The sequence below is a fragment of the Muscardinus avellanarius genome, assembly GCF_963383645.1.
Source record: "Muscardinus avellanarius genome assembly, chromosome: 6".
NCBI lineage: Eukaryota > Metazoa > Chordata > Mammalia > Rodentia > Gliridae > Muscardinus > Muscardinus avellanarius.
The window spans coordinates 77,256,148-77,282,676 of NC_137791.1; the positions used below are offsets into that span (position 1 = coordinate 77,256,148).

General features: G+C 42.8%; 1 protein-coding gene across 1 annotated transcript; it reads right to left on the minus strand.

Annotated features, from left to right (window-relative positions):
• FAM47E (family with sequence similarity 47 member E) lies at positions 1-20,460 on the minus strand (the record flags this gene model as incomplete). Its single annotated transcript, XM_080697216.1, has 7 exons — positions 1-78; positions 2,975-3,052; positions 5,590-5,745; positions 15,301-15,501; positions 17,019-17,166; positions 17,818-17,957; positions 20,134-20,460. 7 exons carry the CDS (start codon positions 20,458-20,460, stop codon positions 1-3), a joined length of 1,128 nt encoding a protein of 375 aa, XP_080553342.1.
• Between the last annotated feature and the right edge of the window lie 6,069 nt (positions 20,461-26,529).

Genomic DNA, 26,529 nt, shown 5'->3' on the forward strand with positions numbered 1-26,529 from the left:
CTATGCTTGAGTGAGTTTTATAGGAGTCTTATTATACATATGTTTACTTTTCTTCCCAATATTCATATTCTCAAGGAACTAAAAGAGAGAGAGAGAGAGAGAGAAGTTTCATTAGATTGGCTGGCAAACAAAACTTTTACAGTCCTCTGCATAACCACTACCATATCCATTTTCAAAATATCACTTTTTGGCACATACTTACATTACACCAAACCACATGGTGGCATATGCTTGTAATCCCAGCACTTGGGAGGCTGAGACATGAGGATTGAACAGGTTCGAAGCCAGCCTCAGTTACTTAGTGAGGTTCTCAGCAGCTTAATTGGACCCTGTTTCCAAATAAAATATAAAATAGGTCTGAGGGTATAGCCCGGAGGTAGAAAGCCCCTGTATTCCATCCTCAGGTACCACACACACACACACACACACAAAACCCCACCCACATATTGGTAATTTGATCTTCAGAAGTGTCGGTTTTTAGAAGGTGATTGCACAGCATTGGAGCTACTCTGTCCTGTGTCCTCGCCTGGCTCAGCTCAGCCCAGCAGTGTGTGTGTGTGTGTGTGTGTGTGTGTGTGTGTGTGTGTGTGTGTGTAGGTACTGGGGAATTGAACCCCGATGGATTCCCTGAGATACACTCCCAGTTGTTCTTTCCCTCCTTCCCTCCCTTCCTTCCTTCCTTTCTTATTTTCTTCCTTCTTTCCTTCTTTCTTTTTGAAACAGGATCTCACTAAGTTGCCCAAGATGGTCTTGAACCTGAGATCCTCCTGTCTCAGTTTCCCATGTACTGGGATTACAGGTGTGCACAAGCGTGTCTGGCTCGGCATAGTCTCATTTTTCCCATTTCTGTTGTTAAAGGCCTGGGACCATCTTTTTAGTAGAGGGGAATGAAGATGTAAGCAATGTATAAAATAGATAACCCACTAGCAGATACTAGAATGTGTGCATAAATACATAGCTTGTGTAATATTTCCTAATATACATATACATGGTATACACATACATTTTGGGTAAAAAGGATGAATGTTCATATATAAACTTAAATAAATAATGACAGTATATATGTATTTTGGTGCATGTGTGTATATGTATAAATTCATATATATGTATATATATGAATACATATGCCATTTTCTATAATAGATTTCTCCTATCAGTTGGAATCCTACTGATAAAAATTGAGACTATGAGATGTAGAAATAAAGGTACAAAATACTGCAGGATTCTGAGTGACAGTTGGCTTCAGTTGTCTTCAGGACTCAGCTGTAGCCAAGGGCATGGTCTCTCTGTGGTTAACGTAGCTGGAGAGCACAGCCAGTGTGTCAGGCACGCTTCCTGCTGCTCAAGACTGAGCTACACGTTCATCAATAGAGTGAATTAAATCAACAGGGAACAAATCAAAATGGAAAGACAGAATCATGTTTTGCCACTAAAAATGTTAGAATAGAAATATGACATACTAACATTAAGAACAATAAACACATACATATATCACATAACTATATGTTTATATTATACATATAATCATATTTACAATTATAAAAGTGCAGAAGATATTAAGTAAAAACATATACATTCTACATATAAATCTGTACAAATATACTTGTGTGAATCTTATATAAAAACTATACAGCTATCAGAAGTATATAATTATTGGCATGAATATATTAAATATATCTAGCAGGCTTACTATTAGTGCTAAAAGAGAAATGAAATAGCCCATCACAGTTCTTCAGTGAAGTCTTCTATTCTCATATTCCTACCTCATGCTCAAAACCTGCCTCAAAACTCTGAAAGTAGTCTGTCTGTGAGCATGGGCAATGTGCACATTTATTTGCCAGTAAGTATATGCCATTGTTGGTTTTATCATACTTGGAAAATAGGAATCCAGCCCACCATTTCTAGGAACAGGCAACATTCTCGGCCGTACTGTCCCCTGTGGACCCGAGGGATGTGTGCAGAAGACATCGGGCAAAAGCATGACATCATTAGCTACAACTTTAGTCAGAAAGTTTGGTCCCAACTTTTCCCCAAACTGCCTACATAGTTTCCTGCTGCAATGACAGGGCTGGACTATGTGCACAACTCCAGGACGTGGGCCCTCCTGCCAAAGGATCCACTTTCTGGACCTCCCTCCATGATCTAAGGGGTGGGGGAGATTCCATAGGAGGAGGTTGGGACAGTTTTACAAGTTAATGAGTCAGAAATCAGAAGGCAGAAAAGAGGAAAGAAGGCAGAACACTGATGCCCCCAGGAAATGGATTTTTGCCCTAATTTGTTTCCACTTGAGGCAGAGCTCGTAAAATTTCAAGTCCCTACATCATATACAGTGCTGCACACCTGTAATCCCAGTACTTGAGAGGCTGAGACTGGAGGATCACAGGTTATGGGCCAGCCTCAACAACTTAACAAGGCCCTCGGCAACTTAGTGAGGCCCCGTTTCAAAATAAAATAAAATAGGGCTGGGCATGTAGCTCAGAGGTAGAATGCCCCTGGGTTCAATTTCCAGTAACAAACACACACACACACACACACACACACACACACAGAGAGAGAGAGAGAGAGAGAGAGAGAGAGAGAGAGAGAGAAAATCCCAACTCTATTTTTTATCCCAGCCACAGCTTTCTCCCTATACGTGTAAGTAAAGGAGACTTATGACTTCCTAGTGAATTCAGTGTTTTAGTAATAGTCAGAATTTTTAAGACACTGGCCCTGCATATAGACCCCTTTCCCTTTGGTCCCATTAAGGCCAAACCCAAGGAAAATGAGTCAATAGCAGCAGAGAGAAGGCATCTGACAGCAGCAGAAACCAACCAAGCAGAGCAAGAAGGGCAAAACACTGCACCCTGTCTCTGGGCCCAGGTCTGGGAAAAGCAGGACCTCTCCTCCAAGGGCCTAGGTCTTAGGGGATGCCTGCAGAAGTCCTGAGATTCAGCCAGGGTACTAGACCCTCACATCCACACCCTTCACTCACCCTCGGCATCCTGTAGCCTCTGCTTAGAATGAAATCCTTGAAGGCAACTATTCCATGAAGGTCTGCAAGTAACTCCTCCTAAAGGAGGAGTTTAAAGAACACTTGAAGAAACTGGTCAGCAGCTCTTTATCCAGTGCCCCATGTAAAACCACATCCTGGTCAGTCTTGAATATGCATGTAAAAAGTGTTCATGAACTGGTGAAGATGGAAACTTCCAAAGACATCAACACCCCCCCCTTTTTTTTTTGGTGGTAGTGGTACTGGGGTTCCTGAAAGCCCTTCTACCTCTGGGCTACACTCCCAGACCTAATTTTTTTTTATATTTTTATTTGGAAACAGGGTCTCTTAAGCCAGAGAAAGCGGCTGAACCTGCGCAATCCTCCTGTCTCCGCCTCCCAAGTGCGGGGATTACAAGTGTGCGCCACCACGCCCGGCTCAACATCCCTTTTTTTTTTTTTTTAAATCACCCATGGATTAAGGATAGGCAACACGTTTTAGCTATATGACAACTGTTGACCTAGGATGTCCTGAACCTAACCTATTTGAGACTAACATGATACCTACAATTTATAGGATGTGACAATTTATAGGACCCATAACTTATAGATCATGACAATCAAGAAATATTTGATCCAATCTCAATATGCACTCAACATTCAAGGATCCTTTTGGCTTTTCTTTACATTTATTTGAACTTAAAAATTTGATGTACAAGTTAACGTAATTACAGTTCAGTACTTGAAGATCACTTGACTTTCCAAAGCAAATTGATCAAGGACAATCAGAACTCTTAGGTTCCTAAGAAGACAGCCATGTCATCGTGGTGACTGTCCCTTACCACACCACTGCACCGAGGTCTTGAAAACAGGGGTGCTAAAACCCAGTGACTCCACCTAAAGTGCATAGGATAACACACCCCTCATATGTTACAAAGTGTAGTTGACATGATTTTTATACAATTCTACTGTTGTGAATTCTCCCTGTGTCTAAACCTCCTGATAAATAGATTTTTTATAATGGTTATATTGATTGTATTCCCCCAATTTAAATGTTACTTATGTCTTCAATACCTGACTGCAACCATTTTGGCAAATACCTTTACTAGTTTTTGCCGTCACAATGAAATGTGTTTTGGAGAAATCTTTAAGTGTTTAATAATATTTTTAAAAGAGAGCTTCTAGACACCTTAATGCAAAAAGTTTGTAACTATTTTTGTTTTAAAATATTTAATTCATTGAGAAAAACTTATGTATGTTACATATTAAACTCCCATACATTTAGGCAGTTCTGAAAACTGAGAAATTCTGCTAGCCATAGTCCTGCACTGAGAAATTCTTCTAGCCTTTATTCACATTATTTTGAAGCTGATATAAGCATGCTGTGCATGTAAATTTGTGTTATACCTCACAAAATTAGAATTATATCCACTACTGAAAAATAAAAATCTCTACCCAGTACTGGAGAAGATAGAAATGATAATTGTCCTTATTTTAGCTTTCTAGCCCTAAAAGACAACATTGATGAATCATTCCTGATGAATGAATGATAAGTAAGTTTGTACAGTGTTTTCACATCTGTTATCTGTGAGAAGTGTTGAGTCTGCTGGAAAAGAGAAGAGGCTCATGAATGTTCTCATTTGAGCCCTGTGCAGGTGCTCTGTCAACATTTCAAAATTTCCAGAACTACAGTGACTATCTTCTTCTCACTAGACACTTGTATGCAAGAGCTGGACAGCCACAGAGTTTATTTGTTCTGAAATTAGAACGTGTCTTTGTTGTGTGTTCTTGTTGCTTTGTGATATCAGTAGTTAACCTTTGTCCCTTTCCTCTCAACAAACCTTGCAACTCTGTTGAACTGCATGAAAGAAGCTGAATGCTGCTAGGAAACAAGCTTCATACTTAGTTATCCTAAAGCCACTGTGACATCATGTCTATTCTCAATGCTTAGATGACCCTACTATATCAATTGTCTTTGAACAATTACCCATGGAATCAATTGTTCCAAAATAGGAGGAGTTTCATGAGTGGTAGTCCCATATTCAGAGACATTGTGTTTACCATGAAACCAGGAGATTTAAACAAATTTTTTTAAATTTTATTTATATGTGGAACATATTAAAATGGTATACATTTAGACTGTATACCATGGGTGCCCTCTTCCCCACCCGGTTCCCCTCCCCACCAACAATGAGCATCCAGGTTGACCATGCTACATTCATACTTTTACACATATTCGAATGTAGCTCCTCCACTAATCAACCTCAGCCTTCTTCCTCTCCTGTCCTTCCATTCTAGCTTTGCTGAGGTTTCCCCTCCATTATCTGGAGTCCCTCTGGTATCCCCAATGCTCCCTATTTTGGGCATAGTAGAGAAAACATATGTCCCTTCTCTTTCTGTGCTTGGCTAATCTCACTTAACCTAATGTTCTTCAGATCTTTCCATCTTCTTGCGAATAAGCCAGGAGATTTTTAAGTCTTGCTTATTACACATTCCTCACAACATTCTTGCCTTTCTCATTGCCGAATTCAATATGCAAGCTTTGGGGAACATCTGTATTACACCAGAGACTCTGATCACCCTTGACTCAGATGACCGAATCTCAGCACACATACACACCTGTGCCTGGAGCTCCTTTTTACACGTTTCCTCTTGAGCTTTCCATGGGTCCTTGGGGTCAACCAGAGGTTCATCCGCTCTTTGCTTTTTCCACAATTTGGGGTTCAGGTACCATGCGCCATACCTTATCTTCACCCACTTGGGCTTGTTAGGATTCTAGAGAAAGTAACATCATTTGCAGTCATTTAGACTTTTAGTCAATACCATTACTTTGAATTTATGGCTGGTCCTTGTCAAAGTATTTTTATGAAGTTTCGACTTGTTTTGACAAAAGAAACATGAAAAGTTCATAATTGAGAAAATACAGTATTGGTTAAGAACATGGCTTTGTGGTTTAGACAGACCCAGGTTTAGACAGACCCAGGTTTAAATCCAGTCTCCCCCAGCTATTTGTGAGTCCACTGGCAAGTTACTTAAATTCTTTATCAGTGAAATGGAGATAATAATATCCAACCTCAGAGGGTTATTATGAAAATTATAACAAAGAATATGTAGAAAGCATCCAGATATCAGGTAAAAATCATGTATTTCCCCAAAGGGCACTGATCTTGAATGATACTCAGTCAACTGAAATATTACATTATTAGACTGCTGCAGGCCCCACCCCCTGCTCAGCCTTGAAAGCATGTTACTATTTTTTATCAAATCACTACCTTTTGCCTCTTTAGTTAGAAGACTGACAGAGGAGGAAGAGATCTCCCTCCTCTCTTTCTGCCATCCCTCAGTAGTGTGTCCAGGATGTAAAGAGGACTTCTGATTGGTTCATAGGCAGATGCCATGGATCCAACACCCATACCTCGTCCTATCACAGAAGAGGATTTAGCTCTTGGGTGGAGCAAAGAAACACAAAATCACAAAGATTCTGTCTCTCCTCTCACTCATGTTGTTTTTTTTTTTTCTTTTTTCTTTTTCTTTTCTTTTTGGTGGTACTGGGGTTCCTGGAAGCCCTTCTACTTCCGGGCTACACTCCCAGACACCTATTTTTTATATTTTCATTTGGAAACAGGGTCTTTTAAACCAGCGCGGCTGGCTTTGAATCTGCGCGATCCTCCTGTCTTCGCCTCCCAAGCGCGGGGATTACAAGCTGCGCCACCACGCCCGGCCCTCTCACTCAGGTTTAAACTATGTAGTGGAATATGTCGGCACCCTGGAATCGAGCCAGACATGGCTGTCTAAACGACACGGCCAACGAAGCAGACAGGGGGAAGTCCCTATGGAGCTGGTTTTGGCACCCCATCCCCAGCATCCCGACCGCCTCACTGTTCCTAGAGCGCACCCTCACTCCCCTGCATAGTTCCTTTGTGGCAGGTGCTGCTCCCGCTGCTGCAATGCACTTTCCCAAGACACACACACACTCACACACGCGCGCACACACACACACACACACACACACACACACACACACACACACCTCAATTCTTTGCACGTTTCACATCCTCTTCCCGGTGTTATCTTCCTTGGCCATCTAATTTAAAAATGTCAAGCCCTTCCCAATACTCCTTGCCTTCCTTCCCCGCCTTGTTTTTTCTTAATGGCATTTATCACTGTTTGGTATGCTGTATATGATGTGACTGTTTGCCTGTATCTCTTCTCACCCTCAGAAATGTACGTTTCAAAGTATAATGAAACATAAGTCCCCCCATTGTGTCTCCCTGGCATCTAGAATAACACTTAGGAAACCAGAGATGCCCAGTAAATATTTGTTGAGTTAAAGTCAGGCTTCTTGACTTTGGCACTGTTGACATTTGGGGTTAGATCCTTCTTTATTGGGGCAGGGTGACCCCCTCAGGGTAGGATGTTGAGCAGCGTTCCTGGCCTTTACCCACGATGCCAGTAGTCTCCCTTAAGTTGTGACCAGCAATGATGTCATCTCTGAACATTGCCAGATATTCCCAGAAGGAGAGAGAGGGAGTGAAGTCTCCCTCAGCTGGAATCAGAATTGAGAGAGGAGCAACTATGGGGAAGGAAGCAAGTAGCAGGAGGAAGAAGGGGGAGAGCAGCAGAATGTGCACCACCACGTGGAGAGCTGGCATTCTGAGTATGTCATGTAGGTGGCTAACTGGTGATCTTCCAAGACTCAGCACAAACATAATTCCTTCTCTGAAGCCTTTAGGGAAACTTCCCTGGCTCCATGCTTGGTGGAACTGTTTTTCCTGCACACACATGGCATCATTTTGTGGTAGTTGATCATTTACCAGTTGACCCACTAGACTGTAAGTTCCTGGAGTGCAGAAAGAGGTCCTCCAGTTTGGGATCGTTTGCTCCCAGCACTTTTGGACACATAGGTGCTCAGAAATGTTTGCCAAATGAATACAGAAACAAGTGGATGGATTTGATATATAGAGCAAAGATGTATGCTAGAATGGAGGCACAGAATGCTATGAGAGATTAAAAGAAGAAATTCGTGTCAACTGAAGGGCTGGGAGGGGGGACTCCATGGAAAAATTAGCATATGCCCTGTGTCCTAAAGAAAACTAGAACATCTGCATGGGGAAGGACGGACCTTCAGACAGAGAACACGTGAGCAAAGCTAAGCTAGTGGGAACACTCGGAGTTTAAAAGAACACTGAAAGGCCGAGCACAGTAGTCCTGATGATACTCTGTGGAAGAGGAAAATAAAGAGGTGGGCTTCCAGTTTCAGAATAAAGGCCAGTCCAACGTGGATACTCTCCCCGGGCTCTGTCCTAGTGGCGTAGGGGAGCATAGGGCCTCCTCTGTGATGTACAGTCCCTTTCCACAACGTTGGAGATGAAGCTGGACTTTGTGTCTGCTCCTGCATTCTCCTACAGCTTCTCGGAGTCTTACGGACAATGCCCGAGGAGATAAACCATGCAGGAAAAAGTATTAAAAAAAAAAAAAGAAAGAAAAAGAAAACACCACCTAGGCATTGTGGTGCATACCTGTAATCCCAGTATTTGGGAGCTGAGACAGGTTCGAGACCAGCCTAAGCAACGTAGCAAGACTCTCAGCAACCAAGTGGGATCCCGTTTCAAAGTAAAGAAAAACAATTAAGGGGCTAGGGGTGTAGTTCAGAGGTAGAATGCCTCTGGGTTCAATCCCTAGTCGGAAGGAGGAGGAGGAGGAGGAGGAGGGATGATTTGCAAGATGGTGAACCTTAGGTAACAAAGGATAGAGATCCCTGAGAGACAGCCAACAAACAACCTAAGCCCCATGATTGCCACCAACTGCCTTGAAAGCAGGGCACATGCAGGTGGAGCCTAGGATTCAGGAGACAGAACTGGAGCATCCAGGGAAAACAAGGCAGGGGAAGTTTTGCAGCACAGAGTACTAGGTAGGACTTGGCTGCACACACAGAGTACTCCAGAGGGGTATAGAGGCTTTCCTCTTTATGTGAGAAAAAAACCATCCAAGATTAGAAAAAGAACCAAACAAAGAGATGATGAACAGGCATGCCCACAGAACCAGTGGCAGTGCCCTCCTCCTCCTAGAAAACCTAAAGATTCACAGACAAAGGAAAGGAGCACTTAAGGGTCTTATTCAGTAGCAGCAAATGATTAGCCCAACATTAAACATTGTTTTGGTCCAATGTGTGTGTCCAACAATGTGTGTGTGTGTGTGTGTGTGTGTGTGTGTGTGTGTGTGTTGCTGGGGATAGAACCCAGGGCCTCACACATGCTAGGCAGGTGCTCTACTACTGAGCTACAGCCCTAGATACCAACAGATCTTAAAAGCAAGGCCCCAAAGGATCAAATTCCTCCAAATAATTTGATCATATCCCAGAACAAAATTCACAAATATTTATGTGACTACAATATCTAATACCCAGTATGGTAAATTTCACAATGCCTAGAATCCATTCAAAGGCCACTAGAGATACAAGAAAATATAATCCACAGTGAAGACATAAATCAATTAATGGAAACTGACACAGAACAGATACACATGTTAGATTTAGTATATAAGGATATAAAGCAGTTATTGAAACTGTATTCAGTGTTCAAAAGAGTAAGTGGAGACATGGAAGATAAACTTACGTCAAACTTCTAGATATAGAAGTTATAACAATAACAAACATGCATATTAGACAATGCAAAAGAAAAACGAGAGAATTTAAAGACAATTTAGTAGTAAAAGAAAGAAAAGAGAAAAAAATAGAACAAGCTGGGTTTGGTGACACATGCCTGTAATGTCAGTATCAGGAGGCTGAGAAACAAAGAGCACAGGTTTGAGGACAGCCTCAGCAACACAGCAAGACAAGAAGTAACCTAAAAATAAAATAGGGATGTAGGTATAGCTCAGGAATAGAATGCCCCTGGGTTCAATCCCCAGTGAAATAAATAAATAAATTTGTTAATATTTTCTTTTTTTGGTGGTACTGGGGTTCCTGGAAGCCCTTCTACCTCCAGGTTACATTCCCAGACCTATTTTATACTATTTTTATTTGAAAACAGGGTCTCTTAAGCCAGCGCAGCTGGCTTCGAACATGCGTGATCCTCCTGTCTCTGCCTCCCAAGCGCAGGGATTACAAGCGTGCACCACCATGCCCGGCTGTTAACCACAAAAGAAAAAAAAATAGCAGTGGCGAGCTGTGACACAGCTTCAAGCAATAATAATAAGTAATTAGCGTCTTGGAAGGGAGTTGAAAACTAAAAATAATTTGAAGAAATAATGGTCAAAATGTTTCCAAATCTGATAAAAATATGAGCTCACAGATTGAAGAGGTTCATTGAACCCCCAGCACAAGAAACATGAAGCAATTTGCTCCAAAGTGCATAATGATCAAGTTGCTTAAAATAAAGACAAAAACAAACACTTAAAAGCGGCCAAGGGGGGAAAAAAAAGTGCATTCAGTAAAACAAAGGCAAGAAGAGCTTAAGATTTCTCATCAGAAATGATACAGCCAAGAAGACAGTGGAGCATCAGCCAGGCGTGGTGGGGCACACCTGCAATCTCAGCACTTGGGAAGCTGAGCAAGGAGGATCTCAGGCTTGAGGCCAGCCTCAGCAACTTAGGCCCTCAGCAACTTGGTGAAACCTGGTTTAAAATTTTAAAGAAAAAGAAGGCCTGAGGGTGTGGCTTGGAGGTAGAATGCCTGAGTTCGACCTCCGGGAAGGAAGGAAGGAAGGAAGGAAGGAAGGAAGGAAGGAAGGAAGGAAGGAAGGGAGGAGAGAAACAGAAACAAAAAGAGAAAGAAAAGAGAGGGAAGGAAAGAAAGAGAAAGAGTGGAGCATCAACTTTTGGGGGGTCTGGGGATGGAACCCAGAGGCATTTGACCTCCAAACTACACCCCCTGCCCAATTTTTTTATTCTTTATTTTGAAACAGGGTCTCACTGAGTTGCAAAGGGCCTCACTAAGTAGCTGAGGCTGTCCGCGAACCAGGATCCTCCAGTCTCAGCCTCCCAAATGCTGGGATAACAAGCGTGCACCACCACACCCGGCTTGGACCATCACTTTTAAGTACTAAAATTAAAATGAAATTAAACTATGAACATAGAATTCTATACCCACAAAACACCTTTTTAAAATGAAGGCAGGAGGCTGGGCGTGGTGGCACACGCTTGTAATCCCCGCGCTTGGGAGGCAGAGACAGGAGGATTGTGCAGGTTCAAAGCCAGCCTCGCTGGCTTAAGAGACCCTGTTTCCAAATAAAAATAAAAAATAAAAATAGGTCTGGGAGTGTAGCCCAGAGGTAGAAAGGTTTCCAGGAACCCTAGTACCACCAAAAAAAAAATTTTTTTAAATGAAGACAGAGTAGGATATGTCCAGAGATTCAAATTTTTAAAAAGTAGAAAGAACTGATCACTGATCACTAGCAGATGGACCTGGCAGAAATGTTCAGACAGGAAAACCATGTCATGTGAAAGTATATTTCAGACTTTTACACTGTTACCCTCCATCTGCCAGTCAAAGGTTCAACTTTGGCAACAGCCAGTTTAGATAGCAGTATTTGCACAATTATTTGTAAGTACAGAAATTGAGCAATTTGATTCATCCCAGATTCAGGACAAGCAGTGGGGGCCTCGGGTGTGATAGACATAATTTGCTTGTCCGGTGTCATTTTGCGGTCTACCCTTTAGAAAGATGAGAGGAAGATGGAAAAACTAAGGTATTATTTAGTGATGTGATGCAGTTTTCACACCTCATACATTGTATGCAATGGAATCAAGGATAAAATGTGTAATGTGTGTCATAATTTGTCAGTTGTGTTCAGTTATAAAGGATAAAGTTTTCTATGTCCACAATATTGGAATATAATTTCAGAGATCATGTGTAAAAAGCAGAGGGTCAATTAAAAATGATATACTGCTTCTGACTTTCAGAGAAAAGATCCCCCATTATAGTTCAGGACTGGAGCGTGTCCCACAGGCTCGGCTGTTGAAGACCCAGTCGTCTCCGCAGCAGTGTTCTGAGGTGGGGCCCTGGGCAGGGAGTTGATCACGAGGGCTCTGAGCTCATCAGTGGGTGAATCCACTGATTGCTGAACAGACAGCTGGGAGGAGGTGCTGGCTGTTGGTGGTGGGGCACAGTCAAAGGAAGCAGGTCACTAGGGATATACCCGAAGGGGATTTCTTTCTTTTTTTTTTTTTAGTTTTTTTTTTAATTTTTATTTTTTATAAGTGGAACATATTGAGAGTGGTATACATTTACATTGTGCTTCATGCCCTTCCCCCTCCCTTCCGCCCCCCAACAGAGAGTATCCAGGTTAACCATGTTGTATTTATGCTATTACACATATTCGTATGTAGCTCCTCCATTGAACAACCTCAGCTTTCTTCCTCTCCTATCCTTCCGTTCAAGCTTTGCTGAGATTTCCCCTCCATCATCTGGAGTCCCTCTGGTATTACCACTACTCCCTACCTTGGACATATTATTATTTTTTATTTTTTTTAAGGATTTCTATAGTAGTCTAATTTTTTTATTGGTGCGCTATATTCATACATCATAATGGTATAAAGAAAATACTTTTGTAGACATACATGCACACATCGCCCAGTTAGCCCCTACCCGATCCCCACCCTGTTCCCTTCCCATCCCTCCTTCCCATGCTTGGCTTAGTGGTTGACATCTAGTTTTATAGCAATTTATCCAATATTAACGATGATAATCTCACAGAACAGTTTCATTTGTATGATGCCAAGCTTTTGATGACTTAAAGATAACATTTCAATATTTCTTTTTGCTTTCTTTCTTACCAGAGAATATTTTTTCTTTTTTTTTAGGTGAAACTATCATATATTTATTTATTTATTTATTTTTCAGAAAAAATCTATCCTGATATGGAATATGGACTCTAGATACCCAAAACAATTGGGCATATTAGAGAAAACATATGTCCCTTCTCTTTCTGTGCTTGACTAATCTCACTTAACATAAAGTTCTCTAGTTCCTTCCATCTTCTTGCAAATGCTATTATTTTATTTTTCTTTATAGCTGCATAGAATTCCATTGTGTGTATTTCCCATAATTTTGCAATCCATTCATCTGTTGATGGAGGTCTAGGTTGGTTCCATCCCCAAGGGGTATTTCATGTCCATGATCTCTCTTTCTCTCTGTCTCTCTGCCTCTGTCTCTGCCTCTCTCTGCTTCTGCCGTGACGTCTTTCTCTGCTCTGCAGCATCCTCCCGCCGTGACGATGCTCTACCTCACCACCACGCCAAAAGTAATGGTGCCAGCCAGCCAGGGACTGAACCTCTGAAACTGTAACCCAAAATAGACCTTCATCCTTGAAGTTACTGTTCCAGGTATTTGGTATTTTGTCACAGTGATGAAAAATTAACACCCTCTCCCGCCCAATTTGGCCACTTAAGGTGACTGTAGGCTTGCACAGCTTGACATTATAGATAGGTAACAGCGGCCTGCTTCCAACCCTGGCAGCTAACAGCTGGCCTGTTTCAAAGCTGACATTTCCCTCCCCTCTTTTCCTCCTGCCTCTCTCCTTCCCTCCTTGTTAACACGGAACAAGCTCTTATCAGTTTACTAACCCAAGGAGTAAAGACTGGACACCTGGCGCCTGTGAGTCTGAGGAAGAACCAGCTCAAGGACGACTTGGCTAAGAACTGTGTCTCTTCTGACGAGTCCCGGTGACCCTGAAGGCCTGATTCCTTTGTTCGGTTAGAATCCAGGGTTTGATTTGAATTCTTAAGTTCACTGGGCTTATCAAATTTGCTAGAAAATCAATAATTTTCTTCTTCCTTCTTCCCAAAGGCTTGTCCCAATTGGGCAGGTACTGGAATTCTAATATATATATTGTCCATGGTGTAGAAAAGTAAAAGTGTTCCAGGGCCCCATGGGGCAAATGTGTTCTCCTTCCTATAACTTTGCTCTTCCATCTTCACGCAGCTTAGTGCTAAGGAAACTGGGCTGTTTGTTATAAAGATTCAGCCAAACATGTGCTCAGGAATGGTCAATAAAACTCTGGTAAGGATTAGGGAATTCTTTGGATGTAAAATTTAGTGTTCACAATCATAAATAGTTTTGGTTTATTGCCGGAGCCAGCCGGCAAGAGTACGGGTTCTGAAGTGAGGCATGAGGATGGAAAATTTTAAATTCTAATGTGGGGGAGCCGCCAGCCTACTATCTCTACTGGTCGACCCCTGTTCGTGGGTCAGTATTTCCTATGGGTCGACGACTATGTCTGGGTCAGTATTCTCTATCGCGCGGACACTCCAGGCCAACGCAGTTTCTGGGTCAATCTCGTCTTTATTGTGCCGACGCCAACTTTGTTTTTCCAGAAGTATTTATACACAGCTACAGGTCAATCAACATTCTCGTGCTACCACCACCAGAATACAATAAAGAGCAATATACAAAATTCATATTACAGATAGGTCAATCAGTACCCTCGTGTCATCACCACCTGATCCTCTCTCAGACCTCTTTGAACTTTCCATAACCCCAAACCTTGTTGACTCTGGGCAAAGGACAATCAGCTGAGTCAGAGACACCAATCTAGGGAAAGCCTTAATGGCTCCCCACAGTTCATTATTTCTATTCTTGCTCATAAGTAATAAGTATTAGTGCATATTTCCACCAGCTATTAAAATTTCAACATATAAGGCACATTGAAAAGATTGTCTCTGCCGGGCGTGGTGGCGCATGCTTGTAATCCCGGTGCTTGGGAGGCAGAGACAGGAGGACCGTGCAGGTTTGAAGCCAGCCTTGCTGGCTTAAGAGACCCTATTTCCAAATAAAAATATAAAAAATAGGCCTGGGAGTGTAGCCCGGAGGTAGAAGGGTTTCCAGGAACCCCAGCATCACTAATACTACTACTACTAATAATAACAACAACAACAACAACAGTAAATAAAATAAAAAGATTGTCTCTGAAAAGTTTCAATATTAACAATAATTCTGAGTGACATGCCTCATTTTTATAATTGGCTTTGTTACATGTATTAAATATCCATTCATTTATCAAATATTTATTAAACATGAAAATATTTCAACGATTCTACTTTTTTTGTGGTACTGGAGATGGAACCCAGAGGCTTTTCTACCTCCAGGCTATACTCCCAGACCTATTTTTATACTTTATTTGGAAACAGGGTCTCACTAAGTAGCTGAGGCTGGCTTTGAACCTGTGCGATCCTCCTGTCTCAGCCTCCCAAGCGCTGGAATTACAAGTGTGCACCACCACGCCAGGCTCAAGAATTCTACTTTTAAAAGCCAGTACCCCCAAAGGAATGTTTAAGACTTTAGTAACAGCACAATTCTCTCATATTTTCCATCCGCTCCCCTTCTGCAATCACCTGTGGCTTCCGGTGTCTCCTCTCCTGCTCTGGTTTCTGGAAGAGCTCTGCCTGCTGCCGTTTATTTAGCCCCACGCTCTTTCTTAGCTCTGGAGGAAGCGGCTGCAGCTTCAGCACCTGGAGCACATTGCAAGCGGGCTTGGTCTGGTGGTCCATGTCAAACTGTTTCATGATGAACTCTTCATCAATGCTGGGACTTCCCTGGAAGAATATCACATGCGTGAATAGAGGACAAACAGCGAGATGTTCCTTATCTGACAGTTGCCAAGGGAGTCGGAAGAGGGGGAAATGCTCAGTGGTGTTCACTGGAGATAAGCACTGGGGGACCGGAGGGCTTTGGCGGTACATTATGAGACAGCTCAAAAGCCAGGCACAATGGCACACACCTATCATTCTAGCACTTGAGAGGCTGACACAGGAAGATCACAGGTTTGAGACCAGCCTCAGCAACTTAATGAAATCCTTAATAGCTTACAAGACCCTGTTTCAAAATAAAAAGTAGGAAAGAACTAGGGGTGTACCTCAGAAGTAGAGTGCCTCTGGGTTCAATCCCAGAAAAAAAAAAACCTACTCCTCTACTTCAGCAGTAGATACTGGAGGGGTGGACAGGCCAAAAGCCAGCCACATTACAAACAAGCTGTAGTGCACATACCAGATATGGTGGGCACCATCCATCTTGTCCAGCATCTCGATTCCAGTTACCCACTGGCGAGCCCCCTCCTCCGTTTCCCTCTGTCACAGCTGAGCTGGACACCCCGCCTCTTGACCTCAGCGTTAGACATGTGGCCAGCCTGGTGGACGAGCATTCTCCCTCTCCTTAACTGCAACGGTGAACTCAGGCACCCTCATGCAACCCATGGTAGTCTATGTAGAGTAAGCCCTGCACTTTTCCCTCCTGGAAAAGGGTTGCTCTCCCTCTCTCTCTCTCTCAGATTGTTCACCAGAAGAATGCAAGCTTGGAAATATTAGTGACTTCTTTTTGCATCTTTTGTGGGGAAAGTGCTTAAAGATGAAAGGGGATAGAGAGGTGCAGGCAAGAGATAAGGACAGCACCTCAAAACATTTCAGCATCTGTGTCCAGCTGTGCCCTGACCTCCTAATATCTCTAGATAATTCACTTTTCTCCCTTAAACCGTTCTGAATTATATTAAAGTCCAGAGGGTGGTCGCTTGATAATGAAACAGTACTAAACACATACACTGACCAAAATTAATACACTCAAAATTTTGTGAGAAGGGGAGGATAGGTACTGAAAGGTCTTAAGTCCAGGGGCATGAGGAGCATGAGGCAGTCTGGACAGGTGCAGAGACCCATGAGTAAGTAACCAAATAGGCTCTTGAAAGAAGGGCAAGGGAAGGTTTGGATAACTGAGTCAAACATTTCCTCCTGGCAGAAAAATGTTTTGTGAACATTACAGTCAAGCACAGCTGCCTGAGGACCCACAGGTAAATAGAACAGAGAGGCATGATCGGAGAAGGGATGAAGGACAGAGACGAGAGAAGTTCCTGACATTGAGATGGAAAATGAAAAATACTTCACAGCAGTGATGTGAGATATACAGACTCGAATTAGCTGCAAGCCTGTAAGGTTCCCAGAAACTCTGTCTACCAGAAACACATCCATTAGGAATGCCGAGACTTTATTCAAGCGCTGATTTTGAATGCAAGCAGCTCTGAACTTGACTTTTGTACGTGGTGTACGTGTGGATGCTAACTCACTAAAGTGGTGGCCCACGTGCAGAAGACCCTGACTTCCCTGCGCACGTTTTCATAAGGGAAAGGGCTGTCTTCATTGAGCAAATCCATTCCACTTGGCTTTTCTTCATAGAGCCATTGGCCTGAATGTGACACAGGCGTCTTCTCAGAACTAAAGATAAAGAAATCATCAAATAATTACTACAGGAGTAACAATAATAGTCTCTTGCAAGCATCCGTCATGCATTATACTGCGATTTTTCAAAGATAATTTTCTAAGCTAGGTGTGGTAGAATACACCTGTAATCCCAGCACTAGGGAGGCTTGAGACAGGAGGATTGCAAATTCAAGGCCAGCCTTAGCAATTTAGCGGGAAAGTTGGTGAAACTGCTTCCAAAATAAAAAATACAATATGGCTGGGGGTCTAGCTCAGAGGTATAATATTAGCCCCTGAGTTCAATTGCCAGTACCTCAGAAATAAGTTTAAAAGTTTCCATTACTAATATCATAAAGACATTATTTAAATATTGTGTGAATTGAGGGAGTACGAATGTAATTTAAAAAAAAGAGACATTTCTACTAAGGGCCAGGCTTTGGGAGGCCTCAGTGCCATCACAGGCCAGCCTTTTCAGTTCTCATATTGCTAAACAAGAGTCATATGGTCAGGCACATTTACACCATTGCTAGGTAAATCACATTCACTTAAGAAATAAGAATGATTCAGAACAGGGCCAGGACACCTTTCCTTCCTCTGCTTAGTTATTTTTGCTTCTTTAAAGTTGTGCTAAAGAGAAGCTACAAGCAGGTTGGAAACAGTACTCACGGTCCCAGGAACGCCTGGGCAGAATGTTTCTCTAAAAGCTTTGTGGGTTCCTTTGTTGTTTTCCTGGCATCCTGACAATAAGCCCAAATGTCTGCCAGCTTCTTCTCAGGATCAAGCACTTCCAGCACCTTTAATAAGAGCTACAAACAGAAAATGGCCTTAGAAAGAAAAATGTGCTGAAGAAGGGCCCCATTCTAAAACAAACAGCCCAGCCAGCCCCGTGCTCTTCCTTCTCAGTCCATCAAGACCACTCAAGAGACTCTGCACCTAGTCCTGTGCCGGTGCAGATCTCCCCCACCACCTGCACAGCAGGTGCACAGGCTTCACACCATAGCAGGGCCATCTCTGCAGGTGGAAGATGCCCCAGGAGCTGCCCCGGCCCTGAGGGCCCCACCGGTTCACATGTCCCTCTAGAATTACTGTGGTTTCTGACTGCCCCGCACCCATTCTGCCTCCCAGGGCAACAACATTTTATGACTTTTCTTGGGAAAATCACTGCTTCCTTCGCCTCAGCCCACTCTTGGTGTGAATTGGCCTCACCTCATCCTTACTCCACAGGCGAGGAAAGCCAATCAGAGCCACAGTGGCTGGCTTAGGGGTAGGCTCATGGCGCAAGCCGGACCCATGAAAACTAGCCCATGAGATTCTGCTGGGATTATATGAAAAGAGGTGTGCTTCTGCTGGGGCTGCTAAGGGTGTGAAATTTAAATCTGAAGCTTTCGGTGGCTGTCTCAGCACCATAAAAAGAGGCCCTGTGTCAAAAAGAAGCCAACACACCTAGTTGGGGGAGGGGGTCAAACAGAGCTACAAGGTCATGGATTCAGAAGCTCCAGGCTGCAGGAGGTAGGGAAGGAAAACTCCACATAGGGAACTTATCATCATGAAAACAGAGGGAAACGAGTAGAGTAGAGGAAAGGGGGGGGGGGGGTTGCCATGCGGAGGGAAAGGGGTGGTGCTAGAGAACGAAATAGACTAAGTTACGTTCTGTGCATATATGAATATGTCTCAATGAATACCATTGTTATGTATAATTATAATGCAACAATTAATTTAAAAAAAGAATTGACCATCCATTCCAGCTGTCCTTTTCATAGACTTCTGTGTCACTGAGAAGTATTTAAAAATATTGAGAGTCTACCATATGCCCTGTATTGGTGGTCCATGGTAGAAAGTCCCTGCCCCCACAGACTTCTTCCAGCAGGGATCCCAGGGGTGAGGAGTGCTATGGGAGGGCTGAGGATGAGGGTGGAGAGGAGGTGCCATTGTATACAAGAAGCAGACTTTAGCAAAGAGCCCAAGGAAGAGGAAGAGGGAGCCAAGCAGCCATCTGGGGACGAGTGTTCCTGGCATAAGAATGGGAACCTGAGCCAGACCTACTTGTAAGCCTCACGGGACGGCCAGGAGGCCAGGATGGCGGAACAGAGTCAGAGCAGAGGCCCAGCAGCTGGAGAGGCATTGAGCCCGGGACACAGGGCTTCTTAGGCAAGGCCTTTGGCGCTACTGACCGAGAAGGGCTCTGAGCACATGAGTGAGGTGATCGCTCACTCTCCTGAACCAGGACCAGGCTGTAGGAGAAGGGGTGGCGGGGCTGGCCTGCTAGTCCCCTCGCTAACCATTCTGCCTTTCCCCTTAAATCCAACAGAACCTGAGTTCTGTTCAAGCCTGCAATGCTCAACCAAGACCCTTAATATCTAGACTCCCTGTGAGGTAGTAGCCCAAGGAATGATGTTTTCCTAAGAGAGCTATCATTTGCCTATTCAAAAGAGTCAGCCAGCATATACCCTTTAACCTTGGTCCCTTCTCCCTTCTTATATGATACAGAGGCTGGATGCCACTTGAGACACAAGGACAAGAGACAAGATTATGGGGGTGACAGTCAGCAGAAGCCTGGGCTGTGCCAGCTGGGTGGATTTTTGTCCCTGACCTTTCATGTTCTGCTGGGTTCGGCCAGCTATTGGGCAGTACTTAAGGACCCTTCCCAACTCCAGGCCAAAGGCATGCAAGTTAAACAGAACAATCCCTCCAGTTTTGCTTCTCCCAAAAGTCACCACACAAAACAGATGGGTGGAACCAGTGGAAAAGCCAGAGCTGTCCCTGGGCAAGCGGACGGCTTTCTGGGAGCCAGGGGCGCAGCTGCGGGTGCTGCTGTTAGAGTTTCCTAGGGGCAGAGGAGGGTAGCCCCTGGAGATCCCTCGCCCTGGGGACATTATTCTCTTCTTATAAACAGGTCCTTTCCTCAAGGAGATGCCATGAGTATCCCAGGAGCATTATCTCCAAGGCCAGGTGAAACGCCTCTTTCATCCCAGGGCAGATCACCTGGGCAGGTAAGGCTTCTTCAAGGTGTGGGTAGAGCGCCAATGGGTGTGGGGCCTCTCGCGCCTGCTTGTTCTCTGAGAACACCTTCCCAGCCTGCTGGGCCTGCCCTGGAAGCCTGGGCAGTAGCTCCTCCTGCCTCTTCTTGCCAGGAGGAGGGGGCACTCTGCGATGAATCCGCGGCAGAGAGGCCTCCCTAGGGTTCTGAGTGATCCGCTCCTCTTGCAGGAAAACCCAGCGCCGGCCATCCAGGACTCTGGGGAAGCTGGGCCCCCTGTGCTCTGTGATGCACGCAGAAGGCAGATTCTCCTTGTACCTAGAAGACAGCATGCCTGGTCATGTGGGCCACAGGACTTCAGTGGGAGAAGGCAGTAAGGAGGCTGCCTCCACTTTAATTAATTAATTAATTTATTTTATTTATTTATTTTTTGTGGTGCTGGGGATTGAACCCAGGGACACTCTATCTCTGAGATACACCCCTAGTCTGATTTTTTATTCTTTTTATTTTGAAACAGGGCCTCACTAAATAGCTGAGGCTGGCCTCAAACTTGGATCTTCCTGTCTCAGCCTCCCAAGTACTGGGGTTATAAGTATGTGGCACCATGCCCGGCTGCCTCTACCTTTTGGGGGAGAGGGGAAGGGAAGAAGAATGCTCAAGGAGAAGCCAGAGTCAATTTAATTCATACTCCAAGTTAATGGTGTAGTATCCTTGGTCTGGGCAGGCTGGCTCCTGCTTTCGTGTGTGTGTGTGTGTGTGTGTGTGTGATCCAGGGAACTGAACTCAGGGGTGTTCTACCTCTGTGCCTCCAGCCCTATTTTCTTTTATTTTTTTTGAAACAGGATCTCACTAAGCTAAGGGCCTTTTGAAGTTAGTGAGGCTGGTCTCAAACCTAAAATCTGCCTATCTCAGCCTCCCAAGTAAGTACTGGAATTACAGGGCATGCTCCCCTTACAGTATATATATATATATATATATATATATATATATATATATATATATATATATATATATATATATTTAGTCTCATTATGCTACCCAGAGGCTGGTCTCAAACTAACAGACTCAAGCGATCCTCTCACCTCAGCTTCCCCAGCAGCTGGGACAGCAAGTGTGCATCACCATGCCGGGCTCTCCTTAGCCTATGTTGTCCCCGCACTCCATTCTCATTGCCCTCCCATGCACAGGCAAAACCACTCTCATGAGTTTGAAATGCATTTCTTGTTTACACACATTCTTGAAATGTCTGAATTATCCTTTTATGTGCCTATAATCTTATTTTACACAAAGATAGATACTTTTCTGCTTCTTTTTGTTTTGTTCTATTTTTTTTTTTCTTTTGTGATGCTGAGAATTGAACCCAAGGAAATTCTACGTCTGAGTTACACCTTCAAATCTCTTTAGAAAGAGAGTCTTGCTAAGTTGCTGAAAGCCTTACTAAATTGTTGAGACTAGCTTTGAATCCACTACCCTCCCATCTTATTCTCTTTGTGAAGGACACCAAAATTCCTTCCCTTTCAGGGACCCACAACAACAGAACCCACCAACTCAGAGTTGCAGAGAATGCTGGAAGAAAAATTTAGAAGTTTAATAGTAGAAATGATACAGGATTTCAGAAAAGTGCTCAGAGAGAGCCTGAAAAAAAAATATCAAATCAACAAAGAATCTGATACCCTGAACAAGAATCAAAAAGAAACTCTGAAGGAAATAAAGGATGTAATAAATGAAATTAAAACATCAATATAAACCATCAATGGTTGACTAGACCATATGAAAAATAGAATCTCACTCTTGGAAGATGTCAACTCCAAAACTTAATGCATAGTATATAATTTTAAAAATGAATTCAATAGCATGAGCTGGACATCCAAGAGTTGTGGCATAACTTTGTTTTTTGTTTTTTGGTTGTTGTTTTTTTAGTACTGGGGATGGAACCCAGGGGTATTGTGCCTCTGAGCTACACCCCCAGCCCTATTTTTTTATTATTTATTTTGAAACAGGGTCTCTCTGAGTTGTGAAGGGCCTAAGTAGCTGAGGCCGTCCGCAAATCACAATCCTCCAGTTTCAGCCTCCCAAATTCTGGGATTACAAGCGTGCGCCACCACACACAGCTGTGAGAGAACTTTAAAAGAGCAAACCTGCTTAGTATGGTGGTGCATGCTTATAACCTCAGTACTTGGGAGGCTGAGGCAGGAGGATCATAGGTTCATAGCCACTCTCAGCAACTTAGTGAGGCTGTCCACAACTTAGTGAGACCTTGTTTCAAAATAAGAGAGTAAAATAGGGCCATGAATGTAACTCAGAAGTAGAATGCCCCTGAGTTCCATCCCTAGTGACTCAAAAAGAAAAAAAGAGCAAACCTAAGAATAATAGGAATAGAAAAGGGTGTAGAAGCTGAAATCAAAGGAATAAAAAATATTTTCAGAGAAATAACGTCAGCGAATTTCCCAAACATAGAAAGTGAGGTCAAAACATATAGATCCCCAAAACATATAGATCCCCATTAGACAAGATCAGAGTAAAAGTTCTCCACACCACATAATAATCAAGTTGACTAACATAGAGGTCAAGGAGAAAATCTTAAATGCAATAAGAGTAAAAGACTGAGTGGCTTTCAGAGAAAAAAAACAATAAGAATCACTCCGTATTCCTCCAGCCAAGTCATAAAAACCAGGAGGGCCTAGAACGACAGATTCCATACTCTGAAAGAAAACAACTTCCAGCTAAGATTACTCTACCCAGCAAAGATATCTATCATATCTGACAGGGGGAAAAAAATTTCCATGACAACCAGGAGCTGAAAGAATGCATGTCTTCCAAACCAGCACTGGAGAAAATACTCAAAGAAATAAATTACAAAAAATAAAAATAAAAAACAAATGCCAAAATCAGAAAAAGGATGATTTCCATCGAGTGATCAACTAAGAAAAGTAGAATAAACACTATCTCAAACAGAAGTTACAACTCAAGCGTAACTTCTTTTTAAGAGTTAAAATCATCTCTCAAGCTGGGCATGGTGGTGCACGCTTGTAATCCCCACACTTGGGAGGCAGAGACAGGAGGATCGCGCAGGTTCGAAGCCAGCTGTGCTGGTGTAAGAGACCCTGTTTCCAAATAAAAATATAAAAATAGGTCTGGGAGTGTAGCCTGGAGGTAAAAGGGCTTCCAGGAACCCCAGTACCACCAAAAAAAAAAAAAATCATCTCTCAATAATCACACTGAATATCAATATCCTCAGCTTCCAAATCAAAAGACATAAGGTGGAAATGGAATAAAAATCATTATCTATATGTCACCTGTAAGAATACGCACCTTACAGGTAAAAAAGAGTCACAAACTAAAGGTGAAGGGCTAGAGCAAGATAATCCATGCTAATTGAACTAAAAAACAAGCAAGGGTAGCAACTCTAAAATCAGAAAAAATAAATTTCAAGCCTAAACTTATCAGAAAAGACAAAGCAGGCCATTCTTTACTGGAAAGAGAAACGATCTGACAAGAGAATATAATGATAGAGAACATTTATGCCCCAAACATAGGTACAAACACTTTAAAAAATCAACTCTTTGGGACATTAAGTCTCATATAGATCCCAATACAATGATATTGGAAGACTTCAACACTCCTCTCACACTACTAGACCAATCTTATTGACAAAAGATTGGTAAAGATGCCTCAGATCTAAGGAACACCATAAACCAAATGGGCCAACTAGATACATACAGAATATTTCATCAAACTATAGCTGAATATCCCTCCTTTTCAGTTGTTCATGGAACCTTCTTCAAAATAGACTATAACCATGGCCACAAAGTGAGCACTAGCAAATTAAAAAAAATGTGACATAACCTCCTTCATCTTTTCAGACCATAATAAAACAAGACAGCCAGGCATGGTGGCGCATGCTTATAATCCCAGCATCAGGAGGCTGTGACCAGAGGATCGCAGTTTGCAGACAGCCTCAGCTACTTAGTAAGGCTCTCTGCAACTCAATGAAACCCTGTTTCAAAATAAAGAATAAAGGGCCGGGCGTGGTGGCGCACGCTTGTAATCCCCACGCTTGGGAGGCGGAGACAGGAGGATCACACAGGTTCGAAGCCAGCCGCATGCGCTGGTTTAAGAGACCCTGTTTCCAAATAAAAAAGTATAAAAATAGGTCTGGGAGTGTAGCCCAGAGGTAGAAGAGTTTCCAGGAACCCCAGTACTGTCGGGGCCCACTCGGCAGGACCGAGGTGGCACCCAGGCTTGTTGCCAGCATGGACTCAAGATGGCGCCTGGGCTTGCAGCCAAGTCACGAGGCTCACGAGGCTGGCGGTGCCCTGAGCCTGCGCAGTGAGCCCTATCAGGCGCCTTACGGATGATTAGTGACGCAGCGCCTCGTGCTACCACCTGCCCGCCCAGGAGAAGGTTAAAAAGCGCGCATGCCCTAGCGGGCGAAGCGAAGAGGGTTGGTGGACAGGAAGAGCAGTTTCTTGGCGGACTGCTCTGGGCTCCGAGCTGGGACGGACATGTTCACAAAGCCACCACTGTGACCGGTGTGTGCTGCAGCAGAGACGTAGAGTGCCACGGAGGAGGGTTGGTGGAGTGATGAGGGAGGAGATAGAAGACTGATGTTGTTTTTACCTGAGAGGGCGTTGAGAGAGCTAAGAGGGTTGGTGGAGTGATGGGGGAGAAGATGGAGAAGATCTACGGGAACTGTATAAGAACCTGGGGTAATAAAACTGCTTGAGGAAGATCGTGTAAGAGTCGTCACTGCGCACGACACAGTACCACCAAAACAAAAAGAAAGAAAGAAAGAGAGGAAGAAAGAAAGAATTAAAAAATAGGGCAGAGAGTATAGCTCAGAAGTTGAATGCCCCTGGGTTCCATCCCCAGACTTGCAAAAAAAAAAAAAAAAAGACCTAGAGAAACTTCATAAATACATTAAGACTAAACACCACATTTTACTGAGTGAAGAATGGATCATAGGAGAAAAAGGGGAAAAATAAACTCTTAGAAACAAATGAAAAATAGAGACACAACATATCAAAATCTGGGAGACACTTTGAAGGTAGCATTAAGAGAAAAATTTATAGCACCAAGTGCTCACATAAGAACAGACAATCACCAAATAAATACCCTAATGTTGCATCTCAGATTCCTTAAAAAGCAGGAACAGTATAACCCCAAAGCCAGTAGAAGACAGAAAATCATTAAAATCAGAGCAGAAATCAATGAAGTAGAGAACAATAACAACAAAAATACAACACATCAACAAAAACAAAAGCTGGTTTCTCAAAAAAATAAACAGACAGATAAACCATTAGCCCTTCAAACCAAAAGAAAGAATGAATCAACTCAAAATACTAAAACAAGATATAAAAAAGTAATATTTCCACAGACAGTGCAAAATTCCAGAGAATTATTAGAAACTACTTTGACAAAATATATAGCAATAAAATGAAAATCTAGAAGAAACTGACAAATTTCTAGACAGATAGAACCTTCCTAAATTGGATAAAGACAATATAGAAAGTTTAAGCCAACCAGTAGCAATCAAAGAGATTGAAGCAGCAATAAAATAGCCTACCATCAAAGAAAAGCCCAGGTCCAGTTGGTTTCCCAGCTGAATTCCATAAAACCTTTATAGAAGTTCTAATCCCCAAACTTCTTAATCTATTCCATGAAATAGAAAGAGATGGGACTCGCCTAAATACATTCTATGAATCCAACATCACATTAATACCAAAACTGAATAAAGACAGCTCAAAAAAACTGCAGACCAATAATGTTGATGAACTGAGACACAAAACTTCTAAACAAAACACTAGCAATGTGCGTTCGAAACCAAATCAAGAAAATTACACACCACGACCAAATCAGGTTCATCCCAGTGATGCGAGACTGGTCCAGCATATGAAAAACAATCCATGTAATTTACCACATAAACAGAACTGAGGATAAAAATCACATGATCATTTCAATAGACACCGAAAAGCATTCAACAAAATCCAATACCCATTCATGCTAAAAACATTGCAGAGAATCAGGACAGAAGAAATATACTTCAAAATTATAAAGGTAATACAATAGGCCCACAACCAGCATCATTTTGAGTGGGAGAAAACCACAAGAGTTCCCTTTAAAATAAAGAACAATACAAGGATGTCCTCTATCGCCATTCCTTTTCAAAATAGTACTCGAGACTCTGGCAAGAGCAATAAAGCAAGAGAAGAAAATTAAAAAAGTACAAATAGGGGAAAAAGGAACCGAAACTATCTCTATTTGCAGATTATATGATACTATACTTAGAAGACCCAATAAATTCAACAAAAAACCTTTTAGAACTGACCAACAAATTCAATAGTGTCTGAATACAAAATCAATTCTAAAAAATCAGCTTTTCTATATACCAACCATAAATC